The sequence below is a fragment of the Microcebus murinus genome, chromosome 2, assembly GCF_040939455.1.
Source record: "Microcebus murinus isolate Inina chromosome 2, M.murinus_Inina_mat1.0, whole genome shotgun sequence".
Classification (NCBI taxonomy): Eukaryota; Metazoa; Chordata; class Mammalia; order Primates; family Cheirogaleidae; genus Microcebus; species Microcebus murinus.
Window position 1 is genome coordinate 105,783,957 of NC_134105.1, and position 27,678 is coordinate 105,811,634.

General features: G+C 44.5%; 1 protein-coding gene across 2 annotated transcripts; it reads right to left on the reverse strand.

The window, feature by feature from the left end:
* On the reverse strand, positions 1-24,859 carry FCRL4 (Fc receptor like 4). 2 transcript variants are annotated; one of them, XM_012748724.2, is made up of 13 exons: positions 24,721-24,859; positions 22,146-22,166; positions 18,343-18,585; positions 16,971-17,225; positions 16,383-16,667; positions 15,304-15,591; positions 8,385-8,498; positions 7,794-7,856; positions 7,068-7,095; positions 5,492-5,574; positions 5,205-5,273; positions 2,213-2,244; positions 1-2,113 (listed from the first exon to the last, which is right to left on the reverse strand). In XM_012748724.2, exons 1-13 carry the CDS (start codon positions 24,749-24,751, stop codon positions 1,946-1,948), a joined length of 1,680 nt encoding a protein of 559 aa, XP_012604178.1. In that variant the 5' UTR covers positions 24,752-24,859; the 3' UTR covers positions 1-1,945. The 2 variants fall into 2 exon arrangements, with proteins under 2 accessions (XP_012604178.1, XP_012604175.1); XM_012748721.2 differs by lacking the exons at positions 1-2,113; positions 2,213-2,244 and having other exon boundaries at positions 4,599-5,273.
* Between the last annotated feature and the right edge of the window lie 2,819 nt (positions 24,860-27,678).

Consider the following 27,678-nt stretch of genomic DNA (forward strand, 5'->3'; position numbering starts at 1 on the left):
TTGTGGAAAATTAAAAACATACAAAAGTAGAAAATTATATAAGCCCCACTTCCTCCCACAATGTACCCATCACCCAGCCCCAGAAATGGGGCAAACATGACTAATCCTGTTTCATCCATACCCCTACCGGCTTCCTGCCCACTCTCTCCTCACTGGATTATTTCAAACCAAGTCATGTCATTTAGTCTACTAATTTAATGGCCATTTAATCATGTACATTTAACACATTCAATCTAATACTTCAGCATAAGCTCTAAAACTTAGTATCCCTTTGTTTTTATAAAAATATAACTACAATACTATCATTGATATCCAAAACATACAATCATATCCTAATATTAGTGTACAAATTTCCCTTAGTATTTTGTTAGTGATTTTTTTCTTAACTTCATTGTTCGAGTCAGGATCCAAACAAGGCCTGTCTGTTTCTTTTGGCTGATAATGTCTCCAGTCTTATTTAATTTATAGTTCTTCCCTTTTCCCCTTTCCTTTTTTTTTTTCCTGTGGAGGGAGGGTACATGTAATAAATCAATATATTTATAATGAATTGTAAAGATCAAATAAGTATAATTGGGATATCCATCATCTTAAATATTTGTTTTCTTTATCCTGGAAACATTTGAATTACTTTCTCTTCTCTTCTTCTCTTCTCTTCCTCCTTCCCTTTCTCCCTTCCTCTTTTTCTTTCTTTTGCTATTTATTTATTAAAGAAACCAGGTCAGTTGTCTTATAGAATTTTTCCTCAGTTTGCATTTTTCTGATTGCGATCACATGGTGTTATTTAACATGTTTCTTTGTCCTGTGTATTTCCTATAAACAGGTAGTTAGATCTAAAGACTTGATGGATTCCATTTAGATATCTGTGGCAGGGATACTTTGTAGGTAGTAGTGTTTACTTCCATCCGGAAGCACACAATGGTTGGCTGTCTATTTTTTATGTTAACCAATATATATAGCAGGAAACATCCAAACAAAATAGTGTTTTCCTATTTCTTTTATCCCTATTCATTTCTTGGAAGAATTTTTCTCACATTAACTATTTGGCAACTCAAAGACACAATTTGTACAAGAAAGGCTGCCCTATTTTCTTTAAGTAGGGGATAGAATTTAGAGACTCCAGCCTTCGCAAGGAGTGCTTACTGCTATTGGGTTGGTAATTATTTCTAGGCCTTTTCAGTAGAGAGACTTAAGAAATACATATCTTCTTTTTTTTTTTTAAAGGCAGAGTTTATAATGAGTTTATGCTGATATTTCCAATTCAAATGTAGGTTTGCAGAGCTGTTATTTAACTTTAAAATTTTATATTTATATCTTTATTCTCTAATGTTGCAAGTCTTTGTCCCTAATGACATTACCATAATTACTTCTTGCCTTTAGAAGCTCAGCCTGGAGGCTGCTTCTCCAGATCTTCTGATGATTTTTGTAAAGCTCTCAACATCCTTTTTTAAATGCCTCCCTCTGCAAACCACTTTGGGTGGATTCTTTTGTCTGCTGCTGAATCCTGAGTGTAAACTGCGTGGGCAGGAGTGAAAGAGCTCCACGTTGTCTGCGCAGTACCTGTGCAGCCACTCACAGTGAAACCAATCTATGCAAATTTAGATATTTTGGGCATGGATTCTCCAGTGAGACAATGGTTATAAATGTATCAAGCAGAGATCTGGGTCACCTAGTCTTTTCTATTCCTGTGCAAATCCCAATTCACCTAAAATGTGTGCTTCTGTTTTTCAAAAGCAGTCTTTCTCTCTCCTTATCCTGCCTCCCTGAATCAGACCGTAGGGAACACATTAGGTCAGGCCCAGAGCAAATCATACAGGGTCTTCTCTTAATTGTGGATCCTGGATCATTCTAGAAAGTTCTTTCAGAGGCCATCTTGTCACCACTTCAGAGGGGACGAATGAGAAGTCCTGGGACTGAACGCACGTGGGGGAGAATTGGAAATCTGGAGCTAGTTTGTCACTCCAGGGGCCCTGAGGACTGCACTGGGCCCGGGGCTTTGGTGCATGAGTAGGAGATTCTCGTAACTTTCCATGGTATCTTCGTCCTTGGAGATGACCTTTCCAGCTGAGTTATCCGGGAGCTGTGTCTTCACCTCTGAGTAGACCACTGAGGCATCCTGGAACAGAGAGAAGATAGAAGAAGAACTGGAAGGAGAGAGGGAGTATGAGGCTGTAGGTAACAGTGGTAGAGAACACAGTGGGGAAATGAAACTCACCTTGTCCTCGGGAAGTGTCCTGGAGATACTGGCTGTGGAGGGAAAGGGAACCACTGAACTATGGGCGTAAGGACCCACTTGGAACCCAGAATACTACCTTATTCCTTAGCGTCTGGGAACCAATAGGTCCTTTCCATTCATTGTCATGATTCTCCCCCAACATGTCTGACAACACATTCAATTTCCTATTTCACCATTTCTTAACCCAGCACTCTGCAAATTCTTCTCAACTCCCACCACTGTGTAAGGTCCTCCCTCAATTCCACACTGAGAAACCACACTCCCTTCCTCTACCAGATGCTGAGAAATTATTTTTCTCTTAGTTTTAATTCTTCTTTTAACTTACAGTACATCCATCTCTCCAACCCCAAGTGTTTGGCAAGTATGCCTCGTGAGAAAAACTTTCTCTTACATTAGCACGTTCTAGTTCTTGATTTTATTGCCACAGTTGCCTAAGAGATGGAGCCACAGTGAGAGGAAAGTTTAGCAGGTAGGATTTATTGGACCATGCATATTAGAAATTAAGAGTCTCAGAGAAAAAGGTAGACTTATCAGAGCAACCTAGTAATTTTATGGAGCGATAGGGCTTGAAAAGAAGATACACCCTGGTGCACTTGAGGTTTCTCTCTGCTTCTTACCATAAATCTTTTGGGGTTACCAATATTTTTAATGAGATGATAAAAGCTATGTACTTTCTCCCCAGAATAATGGTCACATACGCAGAACTTTGCATATGATTTCAAAGTCTTCATGCAAACCTTGAGGAACAGGTGAAGAAACCTGTCTACAGACCATTAATACTTCAAGTGCCTAAAATATAACTAGTCCATCAACAGAATGCTTAGTTCAAATGGTGTTTTGACAAATATGTCAAGTACAGAGTGCGAAGAACAGCAAAATGGTCAAGGTAGCTCTATAAGATAAGATGTGCTCAATCGACTCAAGAAAATTAATAGTAGTTCAAATTCTACCATTCAAAGGGTCTGGATTAATGGAGGTGGATCATGAAGCAAGGTGACAGACAAAGCAGGGGATTATCAGGTGATGTATGTTGGTCAACTACAGTAATAAAGCTGTACAAGCAGCAAATATTATAGCACAAGGGACTTGGTCTTGGCTTTGTCTTTTATTGGCTTTGTGACCGTGAGAAAGTTCTTAACCTTTCTGAGTCATATGTACAGTATTAGTACTTCATTCGTAAAACAGGTTCAGCATGAGGTTACAGCTGAAATTCCTACTAGGCACAAAGATACTGGAGATTTTAAATTCTCAAGTAAGGTGCCACATGTAGATTTATAAAAGAAATAGACTTTGACTCTAAGAGCCTGGGTTAATCAACCAAATTAAGGAAGTGTGAGCAGAGAAAGAAAGAGTCATTGAAGAGGTTTCTTTAGGAGGAGAGATACCATTTTGTACAATGTGTCTCTAGCCAGAAACTTTATCAGCGGAGTGTGTGTGTTGACTGGAGGATTGTTACATTATAACCCCGGGCCTGGTGAGGAAGGTCTCAGAGGTCCTCTTGAACCTTTGAAATCATTTCGAAGTGATTTCCCTGGTGCTGGGACACACAGCTCCTAACTCAGAGAGCCAAAGTGGACCATAGGTTGTAGGTACAGTGTTTTTCTAACAGCCGATCTTGATTCAGGTCTTGAAATGGGGTCCGGATAAGTTTAAGGAAGTGAAATAGAACTGCTCATTCTGGTCAAGGTGGAATAACAGTGACCAGATTTACCTTCCCATTTTAAACAACCAGTGAAAAGGACAAAACAATGGTTTTCAGGCATCGGACAACAGGCAGTACAGGACAAGCCGGGCCTTACGGTGGTTCCTGCTTACCACCAAGCCGTAGCACAGACTGGGGGAGCCCACCAGAACCTGGCTTCTGACTTGCAGCCTTGCTGACTTGAAGCAACAGAGACCAACAGTCCTGTTACGCTAAAGCAACCAGAATCTACAGGACAGAGTACCAGAGAGACAGCAGCAACGTAGACTGAAAGCTCTAGAGATCTGCGGAGAGTTCTCAAGCCTTTGGCTGAATGCTGATAGGCACACATATGAGAGGAAACTATCTTAGGCCAGAGTAAGAACCATTAGGAAAGAACAGGCAGAATAACACCTGAAGCTCACGCAGGTCTTGTAGTACATGGGCCACCTGATGTAGAATCCTGGGAAACGCACTGCTTTAATATTAGGGCCAGGTTAGTCATACTCTAAAGCTTGCTCAGGGCTTGCCTTAAAAAATCTTAAAAGCAAGCCTCGAAAAGATCCAACTTATACCAAGTAACAAAATTAAAAGACAAAATTTAAAATCCAATACTAACCAAATGAATAAAATAATGTAAAATTTACATTTTTCAGCATTTAATAAAAAATTGTCATACACACACATATATATATATAATGTTCTCTATAAATGTTCTCACCACAATGCCTACCACATAGTAGGTACTTTATAAACATTTATTCATTCAGACCTAAGTGCAACCTTAGTATGTACAGCATTGAGATCACAATTTCTATCAGAAGGACACTTAATTTTTGTTCTGACTTTTAGCAGAAATATATTGTGTATTTTTCATGAAAACCTCAAGGAACGGGTGAAGAAACATTTCTACAGATCATTAATACTTCAAGTGCCTATAATATAACTAGTCCATCAACAGAATGCTCAGCTTAAATGGTGTTTTGACAAATACATCAAGGACAGAGTACAAAGAACAGCAAAAAGCTTTATAGAAGAAGTAGAGACCTTTTATCTATAAGATGTGCTCAATGAACCTAAGAAAATTGGTGGCAGTTCTACCATTCAAAGGGTATAATCTGTCTTCCCTCTTTAGAATCCAAGCTCCGTGCTGTAGCGATTTTTGTCTGCCTTGTTTACTGATTGACTTCCCATACTTACAACAGTACCTCGCACAAAGGAGGGACTCAGTCAATATTTGTTGAAGGAATGAATATAGTTTGGAGCCAGAATTTCTTCCCAGAGACGTACCTTCCCCTTCTTCTCCCAGATGAATAGTCTGGACCTCAGAATATACCAAGTCTCCCTCTTCAAGGTGCACTGGAAAGAAAAGAACACTTTTGAGGCTGCCCCTGTTAGTATGTCACATGCTGCAGATGTCTCTTCCCAAGCATCCCCTCCACAATTCCTGGACACACAATGGAGTAATTATTTATTGGGAATATCTGGATTTGGGATACCATAGGGAGACCAGGGGCATTTCCCAGCACAGAATCTTTCCTTGGCTGAGTCCAGGAGAAGCTTCCTGCGATCCTCACCGTTGCCGTACAATGACTGCAGCTCCACCTGGACGGGGCAGGTGAACTGGGGGGACTCTGCTGGGCCAGCAGTGGGAGGGCTCCTGTGAGACATAGAAACACATGACAATCCCCGGAACATTATAACATGCAGGAGAGGGAGATGGCCAGGGAGAGAGGTGGAGGAGAAAGGGGGTTGAGGGAAAGTCAGCAGTCAATAGGGAACTGGAAACCCTGAGTGGTTTAACTGGAGCTTTAATAGGTCTATATAGAGTCAGATTGTTCTTTTTTATTATTATTATTATTTCAGCGTAATATGGGAGTACGAATGTTTAGGTTACATATATTGCCTTTGTCTCACCCGAGTCAGAGCTTCAAGTGTGTCCATCTCCCAGATGGTGTGCACCATACCCAATAGGTGTGTATATGCCCTTCCCCTGCTCCCCCTTCCCACCTGCCTGACACTCAGTGAATGTTACTACTAAATGTGCACCTTAAGTGTTGGTCGGTTTATACCAATTTGATGGTGAGTACATGTGGTGCTTGTTTTTATATCCTTGTGGTATTTCGCTTAGTAGAATGGGCTCAAGCTCTATCCGGGATAATACAAAAGGTGCTAGATCACTATTGTTTTTTGTGGATGAGTAGAACTCCATGGCGTACATGTACCGCATTTTATTAATCCACTCATGTTTTGATGGACACTTAGATTGTTTCCACATCTTTGAAATTGTGAATTGTGCTGCTATAAACATTCTAGTGCAGATGTCTTTTTATCCTTTGGGTAGATGCCCAGTAATGAGATTGCTGGATCAAATTGTAGTTCTACTTGTATCTCTTTGTGATATCTCCATATTACTTTCCACAGAGGTTCTTTTGAAAAGGACCCTGAGGCTCTGGCCTGGGCCAGCTGCCTCAGAATAAGGCCAGAGAGTCTTTGACGTCCTAGTAACAGTTGGCTCATAGTTAGAATAGTCACTCTTGGTTGGTTAAAAATACCAGGCTCATCATCAGGAAGTACTGACTAAATGTCTTCGCATTGTCATGTCTGGACAATTCAAGAAGGAATTAGACACAATTTGTACTCTAATCCCTGGAGCACTGAACACAGACTGAGGAAGAGGACCATATTTTCCTAATGGAAGTTAAGGACACACAGTCTAATGAGTATATGTGCATGTCTGGGGCAAAAAGAAGATTAGACTTCCTCGGGAAATCTAGAACATTTGTAGAAAATCTAGAATCTAGTCATTGCATGTATAGTTATAGTAACACAATGTCTAGCTATAGGACTATTTGTGCCAGAAATACTATGTGCCAACCCAGAAAATCTATAACCATTAGTATCATCCATTTAAATGAGTGGATTAACTTCGAATAAGAAAATGATCTAAATATTTGCAAAATCTAAAATACTATTACCCGACAAGAACATTTCTAGAAAGTTTCATTTTGGGCTGATTCAAGGAATGCGAAAATAGGAGCATCTAGCCACAGGGTCGAAGACGAATAACTTGACCTAATTTTGTAACCCCACAGTTTTGCATATTGTGTACTTGGGAAACAAAAAAGGTGCGTACAGAAGCTGAGGGCTCACCTGGTTTCATTTCCCCGGAAACCATCTCCTGCAAAATAAAGCAAAGGGGCATTTATGCCAGCAGAGGGAGCTCTTTCTCAAAGACTTCAGGCACATGAATTCTTTAATAGAGGCCATGAAGAAAGTCAATTCAAACATGGGCCCAGTCCTGGATTCTCATGAAAATGATGTGGAAAAGGATTGAACAACGCATAACTTGTTGGGGCCAGGGCTATACACTCCTGCGTTAAACACACAATTATTTGAGACTTTTTTAGGGCTCAAGTCTGTGATGCAGTACCTCGGGAAATATTAAACATAACCAAATCATCACTCTTGCACAGTAGTGAGCAGTGGTGGACGTCGAGGAATCTCTGTTTCCATGCCAGAGGAACCTCAGGCTCAGACTCAGTATTACTAAAGAGACTCATGGGCAGAGGTCCAGAGCTCCCTACGTCCAGGCCAACGCAGGGCACGCAGAGGTGCGGGATTAAACTGAATTGAATGAAGAGACAAAGTTGAAGGATGTAGGTAATTATTCTAGAACCAAAGAGATCCTGTTCCTGTCTTCTACACCAGGTTTTCTGGCATCTGCAGGTAGCCTGACCTGGGCTAAGGCAAGGAGCCTTTGGAAGCACATGTCAGACAGTGCCTGGGAGGGACCCTCTCCCAAGGTGGGGGACCCTCTCCCAAGGTTGGGGACCCTCTCTCAAGGTGGGGACCCTACCCAGAGGTGGGGAGGCTGACCTGTGGACAGCAGGGCTGACAAAGCATGAGATGGTGGGTTCAAGCTCGGACCCAGGGAAGTCTCTGAGGAGGCAGAAGTATAGAAATTAGCCAGGTCCCATTCTCAGTCATTTCTTCAGAGCCCTTCAGTTTATTTCAATTCTCCATTTATGGTGGATTTAGGATAGCCTGAAGTATCTAATTGGCCAGTTTGTAAAGCTCACTCTGGGTGGGCCGGGGTTGGAGTGGCACAGGAAATAGGTCCCTCTGACAACTTCAGTGAATCATTTCAGAAACTAATGATGAGGGGGAAATCCCCCTTGAACTGCCCAAGTAAACTGTTCAGATAAAGTCTTTGAAACTTTGCATTAAAAATTTCACTCCTCCCTCCCTTTCACCTGACTTGATAAACCAGGCCAGGCATAAGCAGCTCTCACCAGCTGCGTGTGTGGGGGAAAGTACCCTTTAAGGAAGGGACATGAGTGTGTGTGAGTGTTGGGTGCAGCCAGTGGGGAATGGTGGCCTGGTGGTCCCTGAGGCTGGCCATCGGCTGAGGTGTCTGGGTCAGGGACAGGGAAGGGACTCTAGCAAAGGTAAGGGAGGCGCACAAACCTGATTTCCTCCGGTGCCAGCAGGAGAACAGCAGAGCCACAGCCAGGAGAAGGGTGCCCAGCAGCCCTCCCGTGGCTCCCACAGCAATTACACCACCTCTGCTGCCTGGAGTCCCTAAGGGGAGAAAGAACCCGTGTGAGCCCCAGCGGGGAGGCTCAGGGCTTGGAATTGCCCCTTCCTCAGCTTGGCTGGGGTCCCGAGCCCCGGGAGAGGGAGGAATGTAAAGGATTGGGACTCGTGAGAACACTCTGGGCCAGGTTAATGGCCAGAAAAGCTCGCTCTGGGTGGGCCGGGGCAGGAGTGGCACGGGAAATAGCTCCCTCTAACAACTTCAGTGAATCATTTCAGAAACTAATGAAGAGGGGGAAATCCCCCCATTGTGGATTCTTATAATCCGGCTTCCTGGGGATTTCCCGCCAGACACCTGGAAAGATGTCATGTGACGGTGGTTTGGCAGCACTTAACTTAAGAACAGCAGTCTGCCTGGCATAGAAAGCAAAGGCCGCCACTGATCAGGGCACCAGTGGGACCAGCAGTGGCTGTGAACGTGCTGCCCATTAAGAAAGTATGTCGGGACATCACAATGAAATGGCGCCAGCGTCCTTCCTCACAGAAGCCTGCGCCTAATATGCTCTGAGGGCAGAGGAGAAAAAAACAGATGGACAATTACAAACAGTCAAGTACATTGTTTTGGGGGTCTCTGAGTTTTCCATTGGGTCCATTCTCCTCTCCTCTCGTCCACAGCAAGAGAGGTTTCATTCCTTCCCCTCATTCATTCAACAAATATTTACTGAAGCTACCCTGTGCTGGGCGCTGATCTAAGCCTTGAGGATACCACAGTGAGCAAGACAGTGAGGTCCCTGCCCTCATGGAGCTTATGGTCTGGGAGGGGGAGACAGGCAATAAGCAAATAAATCTACAGCATGCCCCGTGCTGATCAGAATGCAAAGCAAGCGCTGGATAGAGACACAAAGACTAGGGGGCGGTGGTGCTTTTCATACAGATTCTTGGTCCTCAGGTAAACCAAATTCTGACTCCAGACACAGTATCGCAGAATTGGACAGAGAAGATCCAGATATTCGAACAAGAGCAACACTGACGATCATTTCCATTTATTTCCCTCCATGATTTCCAGCACAGAGTGGCCACTGGCCAGCAGTGGCTGGTGACATTTCCGTCTCTATCCTCCGCTTCCTGACAAAACCAACAAACCTGCTGTTTGACCCGGGTGTTTCCACCTACAAGCAGTGTTCAAGGGGCAGCGGCCCGGCCTCTGTGCTGTGACAGCTGAACCGGGGGGTGCAGAGCGGAGAAATCCAGGGCAGAGCAGCCTGGCCGCTGTGTCCTGTATCGAATCTCCCCCTTGTCTGCTGCCGCGCCCACCTGTGCAAAATCGGAATCAGCTGTACCTGGGCCTGGGCTTCCAGATTCAACGGGCAGAAAGCAAGTTATTCCCCCTTCCTGCTATCCCTGTTTCCTAGAAGAAATGGTTGCTTTGGGAGTAGTAATTGAAATGTGTGTTAGTTAGAATGGCACAGATTATAAAACCAGATGTGTTTGGCTTAGAATCCCAGGTCCTTCAGTTACTACCTATGTGGCCAGGGAAAATTATTTAATCTCTCTGTGCCTCAGTTTTCTCATCTGTAAAATGGGGATAATATTAATAGTAGCTATTTATGATTGTTGGTGAATTAAATGTGTTAATATATATAACGTGCTTTGAACAGTGCCTGCACATAAGTGCTATGTCTATGTAAGTATTAGTATTTGCTCTTATTTGGTGTCCCTACACTATACTTGTGGCTCTAAGGAACTTCATGCTGCTCTCTGGTCAGCTTAGCGGGCAACCCCATAGGTTAGACCTGCTCCTTCACGGCACCACCCCTGCCAACCTCAGCCCATGCTTTCGATTGAGTTGTGTCCCGCCACTGCAAACTTATATGGCGAACCTCTAACCCCAATATGATGGTGTTTGGAGACGGTGCTTTTGGGAGTACTTAGGTTTAGATAAAGTCATGGGGGTAGGGCTGTAAAGATGGAGTTAGCACCCTTCTAAGAAGAAACCCCAAAAGGTTTGTTCTTGCTCTCTTTCTCTGCCGTGTGAAGACACAGCAAGAAGGCGGTCTTTCCGTAAGCCAGAAAGAGAGCCCTCTCCCAAACCCAGCCATGTTGGGGCTCTGATCTTGGACTTCCAGACTCTAGAACCACAAGAAAATAAATTTCTGTTGCTTAAGGCACCCATTCTATGATATTTTCTATGGCAGTTGGAGCTGACCAAGACAGCTAAAGCTGACCACTTTAGCCCAGTGCTCAGGGTTATTACGGAGTTCCTCTCCTGTTATAGATCCTCCCGTTTCTCACCGCCAAGGCTATACTTGCTTGGCCTAGGACTGCGGTAGCAGGGCTGGAGAGGACAGGATGAATGAGAAAGATTTGGGAGACAAAGCAGACAGTTTGGAGATTGAATATGGGAGATGAGGCAAGAAAAGGAGCCCCGCATGTGGTCTCGGAATGCAGACTTTGTGCCTGGGTGGATGATGGTGACATTCCCAGCAACTGGAGGCAATATACTTGCCTCTCTTCCTATGGCCTTGGCGATGTTTGGACTTTGCATGGTTTGCAGTGTCTGGGTGGGGCTGCCTGGCAGACAGTTGAATATGTAAATTTGGAGTTCAGGGGAGAGGTGTTGGCTACAGATACTGATTTACATAGTAGTTCCATGGGAAGACTTGAGAAAATTTGGGGGGTGAGAGACATATTATCTTGACTATGATGATAGTTTCATAAGTACATAAAATGTTAAAAATATTAAATTACATTCTTTTTGTGCAAAAAATAAAAATAAATAAATTCTCCCATTTCTAAGCACAGAGATTTTCCATAAAGTCCACAAATAACAGATTTAGGAGGAAATATCCACCCCACCAGTATCTACTGAATCCTTGACATCAGTTTAATCTCTGAGATCATCTGTTTTTCCTTAGTGGATGATGACACCTGCTTGGCAGGGCTGTCATGAGAATAAAATGGAATCATACCTGCGAAGTGACCAGCCCACTGCCCGCATCCGGGGAGGCTGGCCATTCCAGTGACCTTAATCCTTAAAAGGAAGAAGAATATTTTACACTTAAGTGTGAACTACCCACAGATTCACTATTACCTCCCTCAGGGGCTTTAACCTCTGTGCTCCCTGAGGGAAACTTTTCAGTATAAGAACTTTCCAGGAGAAGCAGCACCTCCACCTCCAGCTTCACTCTGGATTTCAGGGCATTCAGTGGTCTTCTAGGGTGCCCTTGGCAGCTTCCAGCTTTGCTGATCCTTTCTCCCCTGGCCTGATCTGATTCTTGAATGGCCATCGGAATGCCATAGGCTCGGTCTCAGCCCTTCCCTGTTGGGAATTACGCCCAATGTCACCTTTCCTCAAGCTGTTCCCAAACTGAGATGCAGGCCCTTCTCTGGCACCAGGTTCTGGGAAAACATCTCAATCTCCTGACCTGGGAGAGCCCCATTGATCACAGGACTTGCCTCAAGGGAGTTGAAGGGAAAATTGAGCAGCAGCTGGGCCGTTAGCATAGCAACCCCTTCCCAGAGCCTCTAACTAAGCTGTTCAAGTTCATGGCTCCATCAGAGCTGACCACTCACATAAACAGCACAGCTCTCTGCTTATTTATCATAGTGGACAGTAAGTACTTGACTGCGTGGTGTTTCTTTGGAGAACTTCGACAATGCTCTCTCTTTCTCTCTCTCTCTCTCTTTCTGAGCCAAATGATTGTATCAGGCTGCTCTGTGACCCCATGCAAATTACCAAACCTCTCTGAGCTTCACTTTCCTTTTCTGTAAAATAGAAATAATGATATCTTTATTTTCTAGGATTGCTATTCTGTTAAAAAAAAAAAAACTATAGAAACAGAAAAAGAAGAGTCGCAAGGGAGAAGATGTATGCAAAATTAATTCATTCAACAAATGCTTATTGAATGCCAGAGTCAGGCACTGTTCTGGGCACTTGGGATACAATGGTGGTCAAAGCAAGGATCCGTCCTTATGAGGCTAATCTGAGAGGAGTGGGAGAATGCAGCCAACAAGCAAGGGTGTCATGGCGTGGCAGGTGGGGATAAGGGCTGTGGGAGGGACCAGGAAGAACTGGGAGAGGGAGCACTGGGGTAAGGGGCTGCTGTGTTACAAAGGGTGGTTGGGGAAAGACTCACTGAAAAGGTGAGTAGCATTCTGGAGGAAGAGGGGAGTGAACATGAGGCTCTCAGGGGAGAGCAGTGCAAAGGCCCTGAGGTTGGAGTGTGCCTGGGAAGCATGAGGAAGAGACAGAGTCAGGGTAGCTGGAGTGGAGAAGGTGAGGGGAGGGTGGTAGGAGATAAGGTCAGGGTGGCAGGGGGCTAGATCATGCAGGGCCTGGTGAGTCACTGAGAGGATGTTGGCTCTCACTTTGAAGGACATAGGAAGCCAGGGGAGGATTTTGAACAGAAGAGAAACATGATCTGACTTATGATTTAAGGCTCTCCTCTGATGCTGTATTGAGGATAGACTGGGAAGTAACAGGTGACGCAGAGGACTGGTTAGGATGTTATTGCAATAATCCAGGTGAGGGATGCTGGTGGCTTGAACCAGGTGCTGGTGGTGGAGGTGGTGACAGGTAGTCATATTCTGTCTGTATTTTGAAAGTAGAGCCATCAGGACTTGCAGGTGGATTGAATATAAGGGATGAAATAAAAGAAGAGTCAGAAATGATGCCCAGATTGTTGGCCTGAGGAACTAGGAGAAGGGAGTTCTATGTTTACCAAGGGGAGGCTTTATACAGGACTTTATCTGGGGTAAAAATCAACAGCATGGTTTGGTATGAATTGTTTGAGATGCTAATTAGCTACTCTTGTGGTGCTGAGTACTTGATTTACGAACTTGGATATATAGGTCTTGAGTTCAGACTGGGGGTCTAGGCTGCAGACTGAGTTTGGGGACATAAGCATATGGAAGTCATAAGTGCATTTAAAGTCACAAGACTAGATGAGATGATATGGAGACTGGGCACAGAAAGAGTCTGAGAACAGAGCCCTGGAGGTCCCCAAAATGTGGAGGTTAGAAATATGATGAGGATCCAGAAAGGAAACCTAAAAGAAGTATCTGATGAATAGGTAGAATAGCAAGAGAGAGTTGTGTCCCAGGAGTAAAGGAGGAAAGTGTTTGAAGACAGAGGGAGGGATTAATTGTGCTAAAAGCTGGAGGCTGGGTGCCATGGCTTACACTTGTAATCCCAGCACTTTGAGAGGCCAACGCAGGAGGCTCCCTTGAGACCAGGAGATCGAGGCCAGCCTCAGCAACATAGCAAAGTACTGTCTCCACAAAAAATAAAAAATGTTAGCCAGGCATGGTGGTGCACACCTGTAATCACAGGTATTTGGGAAGGTGAGCCGGAAGGCTGAGTCAGGAGGATTGCTTGAGCCCGGGAATTTGAGGCTGCAGTGAGCTATGATTGTTCCACTGCACTCCAGCTTGGGCTATAGATGCAGACGCTGTCTCTTAAAATGAACAAAGAGCTACAGATAGATCAAGTAAAATGGAAACTGGGAATTTTCCATTGGCCTTAGCAACAAACACAGAGATCATTAGTGATCCTCACAACAGTCATTTTGGCAGAATAAGGCCAGCCCGGTGGTGGTAGGTTTGAAAGAATATGAGAGAAGTAAAGAGAGTGAGTAGAGAAAACTCTTTTGAGGAGTTTTATTGTAAAAGAGAGCAGGGAAATCTAGCTTTCTAGTAGCTTTTCAATAAAAGCTAGCTTTATTGGATAGCGGATGCAGCTAAACCTGAGATAGAGAAGGAACTGATGCCCACTAGAGACCATTTCCTTAGTGCTGAGGTTGCTGAGTGATGACAGGTGAGGGTGGCCAACAGACGATGGAGTTTGGCCCTAGAACATCACTAAATGTGATACGCTTTCCCTCCTCACACTCAAGGCCCAGGAGAGAAAACTGGACTAACTCTGGACAAGCGTTTGGGTGTGTTTTTTGTTTGTTTGTTTGTTTGTTTGTTTTTGAGACAGAGTCTCACTCTGTTGCCCGGGCTGCAGTCCAGCTCACAGCAACCTCAAAATCCTGGGCTCAAGCAATCCTTCTGCCTCAGCCTCCCTCCCGAGTAGCTGGGACTACAGAGATGTGCCACCATGCCCGGCTAATTTTTTCTATATATATATATTTACTTGTCCAGCTAATTTATTTCTATTTATAGTAGAGACGGAGTCTCACTCTTGCTCAGGCTGGTTTCGAACTCCTGAGCTCAAACAATCCACCCACCTTGGCTTCCCAGAGTGCTAGGATTACAGGTGTGAGAGACAGAGGAAGAGAAGGATATGAGCTAGGACTGGGGGATTCCTGAGGGAGGCTTATCTCCTCAATGGACAAAACTGGACTCTGCGTCTTCTCTCCTACTTGTAAGTTCCCTGACCTGCACACAGCTTGGTTACCCAGAATCCCTCAAGCCTACAGTAATGAAGTCAAGGCCTCATGCCTTTGGTGCTGTCGGACTTGAGGACACTGGTCGGATGTGCTGTGGATGATTTACTGAAAGGAGAGGTGTAGTTGACACTATTGAGTGACAGAGCTGTGCCCTACTCTCAAATATTGCTAGCGAGGGAAGGCTCCTGCTTGAGAATAACACACCCTGGATCAGAGCGCAGACACACAAAATCACCTCCGAGGGGCGAAATGCTCCTGGCCGGCATCACCTCCCTGTGGTACCGTACTCTCACCTGGCTGAGTTACTAACATTCCAATGGAATAAATTCTCTATCTCAGTGGAGGATGGGAAGATGGAAACAGAAAACAGAAAGTCACAAGGGTTCGTTAGCTGTGTCTACCCCTAATTCGAGAGAGTTTGCTGAGAATAAACCAGGCCAGTAGAGATTAAAGCTCACCTCTCACAGTGACGTTCACCACCCCGCTCTGTACGGGGCCATAGCTGTTGTCAGCTGCGCAGTAGTATCCCCCGGCGTGGCTCTCTCGGATGACAGGGATCTCCAGCTCTGCTCTCTGAGAGCGCAGAGTTTTCCTCCCCAGAGTCTCGTTGGTGTCCTCTCTGTGCCAGGAGAACGTGGTGTCCCCTGTGCCTTCAGCCACAGAGCAGACAAGGACCAGCACCTCCCCTTCAGCCACCTGGTCCCCTGGGGGCTGGGTCTCCATGAGCACTCCAGACACGGGGATCCCTACGTAGAAATGAGACGACAGGTGAGGGCCAGGTGTGAGGGTGGGCAGGGCTGGAGTGTTGGATAGGGTCACTTTCCACGTGACTTTAAGATACATTCTCAGCAGGAACTAGCACTGAGGCCAACAGATTATGGATTTTGGACCTAGAACATCACTAAATGTGATACGCTTTCCATCCTGATACACAAGGCCCAAGGAGAGAAAAATGGACTAACCCCAGAGAAGCATTTGGGTTTTGTCTGATGTCCTAGCTGGTGGTCAGAATTGTTTTGAGGCATAGGTGATAGTGGCTATCATGGCACTAGGCCAGACCACAGCTATTTCCAGAAGTTCTGCTTTGGTACCTAAGAAAAGCTGTTTTTAGTGTGTTTGTCTTTCTGTGTATACATCTCCTCTTCCGCTGTACAAGTTGCAGGCACTCACATTGCTTGTTGCTATAGAACAGTAAGAAATGATGCTCGTCTTCTAAGTAGTTTGTCCTAAGATCTGACATTCTAGAGTCTGCCAGCTCAGAAGCAGGGCATCTTGTTTGCCTGTTTTGTTTTCCACAGCTCTCACTCCGAGGTGGCAGAGTTTCAAAGGAAGACTGAGTTTTTAGGGAAAGAGAGGTGGAAAAGAAATCACATATTGCTTTTCTCATAGCACTTCTCAGCCTAAGCCTGGTGCCTCTGTCAGAATGACATGATCCGTCTCTGTTGGGCAGTCTCCACGCCCACCGGGCCAGAGGGACAAGGAGGGGCAGGGAAGATGCCACAGCTCTGCTCGGCCGCCCGGCTCCCCCAACACTCACTTTGCACGTGGATCTGCAGTGGGAGGCTGCGTTTGTGGACACTACCGCTCGCTGTTTCAGCACCGCACCAGTAAGACCCTGAGTCTTCTCTCCAGACGGCCGGGATCTGGAGTTCTGGGGACTTGCTCCAGTTTGACAGGACGACCCCGTCATCTCCAAAAAAGACGAAGTAAAGCGGGGTGTCCGACCTCTCTGGAGGAAGCTGTGTTTCACAGCTCAGGTTCACAGAATTCCCCTCCGTAGGCTGAGAGACTGTGGCTATCAGCTTTGGCCGTGGAAACAGTTCTAGAGAGAAAAGGCAAATCAGATTCCCAGCGTGAGAGTGTTGAGCACTCTAGGAGAGATGGGCTGGGATTCTCAATCCCAGAGAACTCCAGCACACAGCCAGACAAGCTTACCAAACCCACGACCACGTTTCTGTCCCCCAGGTTTATCCAAGTCCAATCACCCCACTTCCTCTGTCTCTTAAAGGACTTAGGCCTCTCAGGTAGCCATCATTTCAACATTAACCTATAAATTCCCTCCTTACATGCTCGATTTCCCCACCCTGACATTACTAAGCAAATTTATATGAAATGAAAGGTTTACCTTGAATTTTGATCATTTTGCGATTTGATCTAAATACATAATTTTTGTCCTCAGTTCCAGTGCATTGGTAATCGCCATTATTATTTGAACTTGCTTGTGGGATAAGAAGATCCCGGCTTTCATTAAAAGTAGAAAGAATTTTTCTGTTCCAAAAGTATTTCACAGCAGTTAGTTTCTTTTTCCCCTTTCTCTGACATCTCAGAACCAACGTGTCACCTTCAAACACAGAATATGGGGCCTGCAGGATGAGGGATTCTGGAAACAACACAAAGTGAGGATATCATCATTGAAGGCACTCCTGCTACCTCCCTCCTCTGTGTCTCTTGAATTACAAAGGCTTTGTTGTTTTCTTCTTTTTTCTGCAATAGGATTTAGTTCTCCTGATCCAAGCTCACTCATCTCCTTGCAAATCAGTGTGACACGCTTCAGATACAGCTCCTAAATAAACCCCAAACACATCTATTCAATCATGCAAGGTCAGATTCAAAATGTAAGATCCTGATATGGAGGGGAAAAAAAGCTGAGAGGAGGTGTGATAGAAATGCCCGACATTATAGAAAATGGCAAAATTTAACACCAACCTGCTCACCAAGTCTCAGAGCAGGAACTATCAAAGTAGCATTTGGAGAACTTTACAAAAAAGTATTACGATGCATTGGAGTATTCTGTGCAGCAGGATTATTGTCACAGACACAAATTTAGGTTCAAGGGACAGTGAATATGGTCCGCTATGGAAAGTCTCATGCTATTCAGATTCAAATTTGAGGTTAGCTCTGTCCTTTCTCTCTTAGATGACTGTGTTGAATGCCTACTCCTACAGAGCTGTGCTGTGGAGGAGACACAAATCATTGTCTCTAAATGAGGCAAAGCTAGACAGGAAGAGATGTGGGGACTTGATGCCAGTCAGATAGAAAGGAAGGAATAAAGAAGGGACAGATAGCAGAACAGGTGGGGAGGAAAGGCCTGAGGTTGGAGATCTCCTTCCTCCAATTCTGATGGCACTTTTCACTCTCTGCCTTGTGCCCAGCACACTAGCACATTTGTGCACGGGTCATCTTCTCCCTGATGACGCTGTGGAGTCCTACAGAGTGGGATCTCAGACAGCTTCATTTGTGCATCCCCAAAACTAACTTATTTCCTTGACTATGTACTCCTACAAGAATGTGCATTAATATTAAACAGTTAAACTCAAGCTCCAATAGCAGTTTGGAAAACGCTGGTAGACAATTAGGGAGAATGTGAAACTGAAAGTATTATCAGTTGAAGTCAAGGGCTAGAGAGGAATGAAGGACCCCAATTGTCGGAATCTCCAGAGAGCTAAGATGAACGTGAATCATTTCTAAAGTTTTAACTAATTCACCTTCTTTCTCACCTATAGAGAAGAACAAGTGCACAGGGTTGCTTGGGGTTGACCCCCCCGTCTGGCATGTGTACTCTCCGGATGCGCGAACCTCGAGGGTGTTTCCTGGGGTGTCTGTTACTATTTTTTTCCATGAATACCATTTTGTTTTCTGCGGTGAGTAGTGAAATCCATTGCAAGTCAGATTCACTCTCTCTCCTCGGAAGACAGTGGTCCATGGAGGATGGAGGGAAATCACAGGTTTGGGTGCAGTTGCTGAAGAGAAGAGGAGAAATAGGTGTGAGGTGGGGGTGTCTGCAGTCCCAGCCAAAGTGGTTTGTCTGGGATAGACTGGAGCATCTGGCATTGGAGAACCCCTAAGAGGCCCCCAGGGTGGGCTGCTGTTTCCCCAGGTTGCAGAGCCTCCAGGCGTACTCACCTGAACCCAGGGTACATCAGCTGCTGGGGGGGTGGGGGATCTGCAGGAGCAGATTGGCCTTTCAGAGAGCAAACCTAGCAGGATCTACTCGTCATTAATCGATGATAGGGGAGGCTCACAAATCCTCTAACCTTTTCTGGTAGACCTGGTCCTCAGGTAGATAATTGGTAAAAAGCCATTTCTCCTGGACTCCCACCCAGGGTCCTCGCGCTACAGATACCTCTCTAAGATGAGGGTGTGTGTGTACAAGGTACCAGAATATGCCACCCCCAAATTGGCTTCTTTGGCATACGCATTATTTTGAGCAAAAGGCCATTGAGAAGCACCAGAAACAGGAAGAGCTCTAAAAACAGAGCACAGGTTTTTCTTTGGTTAGAAAATTTTCGTTTACGAAGACAATTTCTGTTTGTAAAGGTGTTGTAATTGGCCTTATAAAATGACCTCCCCCCCCTAAGTTATTTTTTGTTCTCTCCCCAACATCGCAGACTTTCAGATCAGTCAAGCCTCATGAATAAAACATTTTAATCTTCTTGCTTAACTAACTTCTCCACAGGACTTCCTGGTGACTCACCGTCCTCACCAACAGCTGACTCTCGAACCAGACCACCTGCAGACCCCGTGACTTCAAACCTTAGTCAGAGAGACAGATTTGAGAAACATCTCCATCTCCTGGCTGACATCAATTGCAATAAAACCCTTTCTTCCCTGGCAATACTCATCTCTGTAATTGGCTCTCTGAGCCGGAAGCAAGGTGGCTAGGCTGGACTCCTTTTGGGTTCGTGCAAGGGGCGGCCTTACAAAATTAACAGGAAAATATCTTATCTCGCAATTTCCTAGTAACAGTTAAAGATCAATCCTGTGAGTTCTCTCACTAACAGGCACCCTGCAGGAGTTTTGTTTTTGCACGACTTCTGAAAAAAGCCGAATAGATGGGAAAGATGTAAATCTTACTCTCTTAAAATTACTTTTGAGGATCTGTTTTTACAAGAGTTCCTGAGTGAACAGCAGGTTGTGAGTTTTTGAAACCGCCCTTCACACAAGTCAAAAACAAGGAGGTGCAGGGCAAGAACTGTGGTAAGGGCCTAGGTAAAAATAATGATAATAATTAGTCCCTGTCCCCCTGTTTTGCTTCTCTATAATTGCTACCCCAGAGCCACGCAGCTGGTGTTCATAAAGATTCTTAACTTCTCCCCATAGCTGTGTCCATAAAGACTCTTAACTTTCTCCAGAGATAATATCACCTTTTTGAAACCTATGTGTAGTTTTTTTAAGATATCTTCGAGGCCCTGCATTCCAGTGGATTGATAGACCCAGCCAGACCAGCTGCCCAGACCAAGGAACTGACTCAACTGGAATTGTGACCCCAGGGACTGAAACAACACAAGCAGATGATTTTCACACCCCTATAAATTTTGCCCCGATTAAGGAACCTAATTGCCCAATCCCTTGCCTGTCAAATTATCCTTAAAAACCCTGTCTCCCAAATTCTCGGGGAGGTGGATTTGAGAGATTTCTCCTGTCTCCCCATTTAGCCCTATGCGGAATAAAGACTCTTTCTCTGCCGCAAAACCTGCTGATGCTGTGCATTGCGCATTTTGGCTGCTTCTTGGGCAGCGGGGGAATGACCCTGGTTGGGCGGCAGCAGTTTCAGGCCTCAGCCATATCTCAGGGACAGAGTCACACCTCCTGCGATGGTCCCTTCTCCAAAGAAAGGCAGGAGACCAACTCTTGGACTTTGACATCCTGCCGCAGTTTTGGCTTCTGTTACCGTCTTGCTGCCAAGAAGAAAGAAAGGAACGGGTGCAGCGGTTTCTCACAATGATCACAATTATTTTTTCCTTTCTCTTTGTCCCCATAAAATCAGTGAGCCACTTGGCCTCAGGGCTGGCACCCCCGCCCCTTCTCTTTCTTTGGGACACCACGCTTTCTCCCTGCTCTCCATGTGTATTACCTTTCAAAAATAAAACCTCAGTTTTGGGGTGTGGTGTTTACTATAAAATTTTAAACAGAATCACTGTGAGTGTATTTCCTTCTTTTTAGGACCTTTTTTGCTCAAATAAGGACTGTCTACATTTAAGGGCTTATAAGCAATTGCCTTTTTTAAAACTTCAGATTTTAGATATTCTTACCTTTTTCTGGAAGAACTTCCCCAATAGGTCTTTTTAGTTATAACCAAATGTAAAGAAAATGGCCTTCTCTCTGTCTGGGAGCAAAAACTGTCCAGTAACCTGAATGAGTGTTTTAAATGAAGACGCTAAATGTCTGTTTGGAAATATAAAACTTTTACGTGTCTCTGCAGACTTTAAAAACATTTTTCCTTTAAAGGTTTGGACAGAGTACTCTGTGTTCCCAGTGGGAATAGAGTTGTGTTTCTCCTGAAGGGAATAGAAATCCCCACCAGCTACTGTCCTGGGAAGCATCTGGGGCTAGGGAAAGAGGATGTGGGCAGTAGGTTTTCTCCAGGAGGGAAGAAGAATCCCTTCCTTTGGTGTAGACGGCTGGATTGCTCTTGGTCTGAGAAAGCTGCCCCTCCTGTGTGTGGCCCCATAACCACAAGGAGTCACACCTTATCAGGGCCTTCATGTGGTTGGGACAGAGCTGATGGGCTCTGAGATTAACTGTATCTAATAGCTGACATACGACACTTTCTGTATTCCATTTCCTCATCCTAGAGCCATTAGCAAAGTGCTGTCTTGTCACAGTTAGGCAGCGACGTGTGGGAAACGGTTTGTGTCTACGGCACCAAAGGGGAGGCCAGCAGACTGAGAAACTGCAAGAGACGGTGTGTGCCAGGGGGCTGTGGGCCCTGCTGGCTCCGGCAGGATGACAGCCTTCCAGGAGGTCCCCACAGGGATGGCCAACCCACCTGTGAGGCGGCCCCCAGCAGCAGACTGGGCTTTCTGCTGAGCAGTAGGATATGGGGGGGGGGCTCAGCGTCACCATGATTCGAGCTAATAGCAGGAAAGAGTGTCTACATAGTATGCTGATGCTTGGGATAAATTGGTCACACATGGTTGGGGGCAAAGTTGTTGGAGACCCAGCCTCCCCCTTTGAAGGAATGGCTTGCCTCTATCCTTTCCCTCCCAGGACCCCTGCATTGCATCAGGAGTGGCTAGCCTCCCACACCAGGCAGGGGGGCACCTCCTCCTCCTGTGGACCCCGTGACACACATTCCAGGGCCCCTGTGTTCATGCAGCACAATGGTGGGTTTGGTCCGAGACAGTGACGTCCACACTGCCTGGTTCTTAGGTTCAGAGTTGCCACGGCAGCTTTTCCTTTTCACATCTCTCGGTCCTCAGGAAAAGGATAACAAGGCCTCTTCTTACGAGTAGTTGAGATAAAAGATAGTTATTAGGTTATCTAGAGACATAAAAGAGAACAGAAAAGAGGGACTTACCGGGTTGTCCACTGACTGGGGCTGCAAGAGAATTGAGAACCAGGCATCAGTGCGGGCAAGGAGGCCCAGAACATTCACCCAGAGCGTCCACATGCCTGCGTTCTACTTCCAACCAAGAGGAACAGAGACACAGCCAGTTGCGTCCACCTCAGAGAAGCCGACTAACGCAGTGGCCAGAAGTTGAGGTTGTGGACTCAAGCCTGGTTTGAATTTTAGCTGTGTGACCCTGTGAAACCACATGAACTTTCAAGTCTCAGTTTCCTTATAGTATTCTTATAATGAGTTACATTAGTAAGTTCTCGATGGTGGCTGTCATTATTATTATTATTTTTTAATATAGGGCTGCTGCTGGGATCTGGCCCTACTATCTTCTTGCCTGGAAGAGTCTTCTCTTCCTTCAGTACCAAGCAAAGTCAAGTCAGCCATGCTTTAAGGCCCTGACGAGCCACACCTCCTTTGCGAAGCCATCTCAGATGCCTCTGGGTTGAAGCAACCTCCCCATTCTCTTGACCCAGACACTTACTACCATAGCGTGGTTGGAACTCAAAATGAGACATACAGCAGGGGGTAGTAGTTAAAAGCACAGTTTCCAAAGTCAGATTATGGGTTTGAATCCTGGCTCCGCTGCTGTATTAGCCGCACGAATCTTAGGCACAATGCTGAAGTCCCTGTGCCTTAGTTTCCTCCTTTGTAAATGGGAGTTATAACAGTTCGAGCTCATCGATTGTTAGAGAACTGGATAAATTAATACATGGGATACCCTTAGAAGAGTATGTGAGACATACTCAGGTGTTCAGCAAAAACTATTTCTTTCTATAACCCCAATAAATCTCCTGTAAAAATTTTATTATCATCACACATTATCCTATGACCCATTGTGTAATTTTTTTTCTTGTATTGTCAAGTCAAATGTTCTTGCATTTGTACTTTGATGTCCTAATCTGCTCCTGAGGGCAGAGGCCTCTGCATCCTTCCTGGCGCCCAGCACTGCGCTATGCTAAGTATAAAGTCACTATTCACCGAGCTCCCGTCATGTGCCAATAGCACCAATAAATCTTCTCTTAGTTAGGGTCTGGGATATAGGTGGGGAAAAAAGACAAACACGCTTAATAAATACTCAATGTACAAAAGACTGACTGTTCTTTAATTCCCCAGCTTCAGCTACTAGGAAATCAGTGCCTCGTTTGGACAAATATCAGCAAGTTGTACAGAAGCAGGAAGAAAAAAAATCAAAGGGAAACTGTCTTATTTCTTCTCTTCTCATACTCTTTGCAAACATCAGAGCAGATTTGATCTTAGGATACAGAGAAGGAAATAGCTCTTCTCAGCAGAGGATCTTTTCTACCTGAGCTCACGATTAGGATATGGTTCTTCACAAGAGGCTCAGTTCATCTTTCACTCTGAGTCTCAGGATCTGTGCTTTAGGGAGGTAACTGAATGTAGCTGCCATTTTTTTTTTTAAAGAAAAAACAAAACAAAACAAAACAAAACATGAATTGAGCCTGCTTTGAGATAGGAGGAATTTTCCATAGGCAACTAAAAGAAAAATGCTGGCGAGGATGCAGAGAGACAGGAACACTCCTACACTGCTGGTGGGACTGCAAATTACTGCAACCTTTGTGGAAAAGAATTTGGAGATATCTCAAACATCTAGAAATAGGAGTACCATTCGACCCAGTAATAGCATTGTTGGGCATCTACCCAAAAGAGCATAAGTCACTCTATTATAAAGACATCTGCACCCGAATGTTTATGGCAGCACAATTCACTATTGCACGGTCATGGAAACAGCCCAAGTGCCCGTCAATTCATGAGTGGATAACCAAAATTTGGTATATGCTCACAATGGAATATCACTCAATTCTAAGAAACAACAGTGAGCTAGCACCGTTTATGCTATCCTGGATTAAGCTTAAGAAAGTTATACAAAGCGAGGCGACACGAGATCTGGAAAATGGGCTACGCGTCTACTCGCCATCAAATTGGTACTGACTGATTACATGTATGGTGCTCAAATAGTGGCAGTGTTCACCAGGGATTGGGGGTGTGGGGGAGACCCACATCTTAGGGATATGGCAAACATTGTGGGGGGGAAGGGATTACCTCTAACCCTTTTTAGGGAGAGGCAAAGATATTCAATGTAACCAAAATGTCAAAAAAAAACCCCAACTTTTATCGGGTGGTGGGTAGGTGGGAGGGGGGAGAGGGGAAGGGTGTATACTCACATAATGGGAGCAGTGCGCACCACCTGGGGGTTGGACACACTTGAAGCTCTGGCACGGCGGGGTAGGGGAGGGGTGGAAGGGGCAATACATGTAACCCTAACAATATTTTTACCCCCATAATATGAGGAAATAAAAGGAAAAATTAAAAAAAAAAAGAAAAAATAGATGAAGAACATACTTTGGAAATCAATTGCTATTTTTTCTCTTGCCATTAATGAAAACCTTCCCCCTTTGTTCACTCCCTGCTATTATTCTGAAATCCATGATTTCAGCAGCCCAGAGGAGAGGCCTTTTGCTCATGGTGAGGCTCAGGCTTCACAGGGAGCAGAGGCCTCCCCTCCCCCACTCACCGAGGACCAGCAAGGACGCCCACAGCAGCATGGAGGCCTGCTCCAGGGCCCGGAGGAGGAGGAGTTCTTAGGAGACAGGCCAGGTCAGCCCAGATCGCCAGAGCAGGGCCTGTCCACAGCAGTGCCGGGCAGAGTTCAGTAAGTTGCTTCTCTGAATATCTCTGGTTGCATTAATGAAGTGAAAGGGGGAAGTAGAGGAATCTTTCTTAAAACACCCAATAGCATGTTGCCCAACATGAGAAAATTCAGAGGACAAAAATCAAAATTTAATGGAATTATTTCAGTACTGCTCTGATGTCCTGTGTGAATGGCTTCTCAAGGCTTTAGCTGTCATATTTTTGGAGCTCTCTAGCTTCTGTCTGTCAAGGAAATAACAGCTTATTCTCTCTGCTACCAGACACCAGGCAAGGCTGAAGTCCTGTTGAGGCTCACATAATCCAAGGATGTACCTGATTCACCCCAGAGATGGAGAACTTCTCATTCAATGCAGAAATGTCCTCCTCTGACCACTGACACCTCTGCTGGACCACCTCCAGCTGGGCATGTCTCTGCCTTATGAAACATCTCAATCACAAGACAACTCAAGTCTTGTCTGACATATATGAAAATATCCTCACTCATTTGTCTCAGGGGAAACCTCAACTTTTGATCTGAGTAGAAGGCAAACTGGTGAGTAATTATGGCTCCATCATGCTCTTCTTAACGGGTCATGGACCATATGATTTTCCCTTAAGGTCCTAGAATCTAAAATGTGCCATAGGATTGTCTCGGCAAACATATATTGATTGATTGTATAACTGTACTTTAGGCATGGTGCTAGGAGCTAGGAGTAGAGTGGTAATCAAGACTCAATAAGCTTTCCATTTAGCGGAAAAGACAGAAAGTCAATAGGGAATTACATACAGAGTGAAAAGTGCCCTGATGGTCCAGTAGGAGGGAAATCTGATCCAGTTCTGGGGAATCAGGAGAGGCTTCTAAGTGGCAGTAATATCCAAGCTGAGGGGTTATCATTAGAGATTAGCATGGACTAAGGCAGAAGGCAATCACCGTCACCATCATCATCACCCTATGATGTCGGTGAATAAATGACCCTTGACCTTCCTATGGGGGGAGGATAACAGATATAGGATGAATTATGAGCAGTTTGTCTTTTTCTAATATAACATTTTCCAATACATCCATAATAGTTTCTTTTTACAACTAGAGTTTGTATTGAACATCAACTATATTCCAGGCAATGTCCATGACATTAGAAGAATAAAATGCAACTCCTTTGAAGACTTAAAAATAAATCAAGGTGGTAAGGTCCACAGTAGACATAGGCTCGAGGCACCATAAGGACATAGATGTGTCAAAGTGGCACCAAGGCCCTTTGTCTCCTCACCTTGTGACCTTGCTGTCATCTTTCAGCCACCCTCATTGTCCCATTGAGGAGTGAGGGTATAAAAATGTCATCCCAGACCCTGAGCTGTGGCATCCCACGAATCTGCATTCAAATTTTGGCTCCGCCCTCTTACTAGTTGTGTGACTATGATCAGACACTCTGCCTCGTTAGGATTTAGCTTCACACTGGTAAAAAAAGAGATAAAAAGAATCCACATGAAGGGGATGTCGATATTAATGTACGTATAAATGCAATAATAATTTCAGAACTCTTGGCCCAGCACCCGGAACAGTGTAAACTCTCAACCAGTAATAAATATGATGAACTATTCTGTGATACTAGAAATCATAACTATAATGAACTGGAAAGCACTTTATAATTGATATCCTATTTATGACATACAAGATGTCCAAGCACAAAAATTTGTTTGCAACTACTGTGTAAAGGTTTAAATAGTTTAAGTAGGTCAACACCATTTTTGTTGTTGTTTTTAAGTCACTGACATAAATGCCTCTGTTACTGGTGCCAAAAGTCTGGTTGTACTTCGAAACATCAGCCATGCATGGCATGTGTCACACTATGATTTATTAAGAAATTGCTTGACTAATCAGGGTCAACTTTTAGATTTTATATCAATGAAGGACAGAAATATTTGTTTTTAGTGACAATGTAAGGAACTAAAAATTCTGAACTTTTTCTCTTATATGTAAAGAAGCGTTTAAAACTCTACATTTTAAAAGTTAAATCTTAATTTTTGAATAATTCTAGATTTAGAGAAAACTGCAAAGCTAGTACAGAAAGTTCCCATAGAGCCCTTGCCCACTTTCAGTTTCCCCTACTGTCTTCATCTGATATCACCGTGGTGCGTTTATCAAAACTAAGAAACCAAGATTGCTACATTACTATTGGCTTAACTCCAGGCTTTACCCAGATTTTACCAGTATCTTCATTAATAGCCTTTTTCTTTTCCAGTACCACCTCCAAGATAGCACATTACGTTCAGTTATTTCTTCTCGGTCTCCTCTGAGAAACTGACAATTTCTCAGTCTTTCCTTGTTTTCCATGATCTTGATGGTTTTGGGGAGTACTGGTCAGGTATTATGTAATGTCTTCCATTCTGAGTTTGTCTGACGTTTTACTCATGGGTTATGGGTTTTCAGAATGAATGCCACAGAGGTGGAGTGTCTTTCTCATCACATCGTATCAAGGGGTATGTGAGAGCAACCTGACTGTATCTCTTATGATTTCAATTGGGATAACTTGGTTAAGGTAGTGTTTGCCAGGTTTCAACGTAAAGCTACTATTTGTCCCTTTCCATGCTCTTGTTTGGAAGCAGGTCCAGCCCACACCCAAGGGGATGGGGTGTTTATGGAGACTTGTCTCTTTTTTCTTACTTATTTATCTCTTTATTCAGTCATTCTTCAATCATTTATTTATATCACTATGGACTCACGTATATTTATTTTATACTTTGGGCAATAATACAATGCTAGTTTATTTATTTTCCTGCTCAAATTGTTCCAGCTTTGGTCATTGGAAGCTTTTGCAGGTTAGCTGGTCTGTCCCTTTGACGT

Bases quoted from the DNA above. Each gene is read 5' to 3' on its own strand.
- FCRL4 (XM_012748721.2), bottom strand. From the start codon at position 24,751: ATGCTGCTGTGGGCGTCCTTGCTGGTCCTCG. The intron at 7,096-7,793 runs GTCAGCCTCCCC...TTTATTTTGCAG, and splicing joins GTCAGCCCTGCTGTCCACAG to GAGATGGTTTCCGGGGAAAT. The intron at 5,575-7,067 runs GTGAGCCCTCAG...TATGTCTCACAG, and splicing joins TTCCGGGGAAATGAAACCAG to GAGCCCTCCCACTGCTGGCC.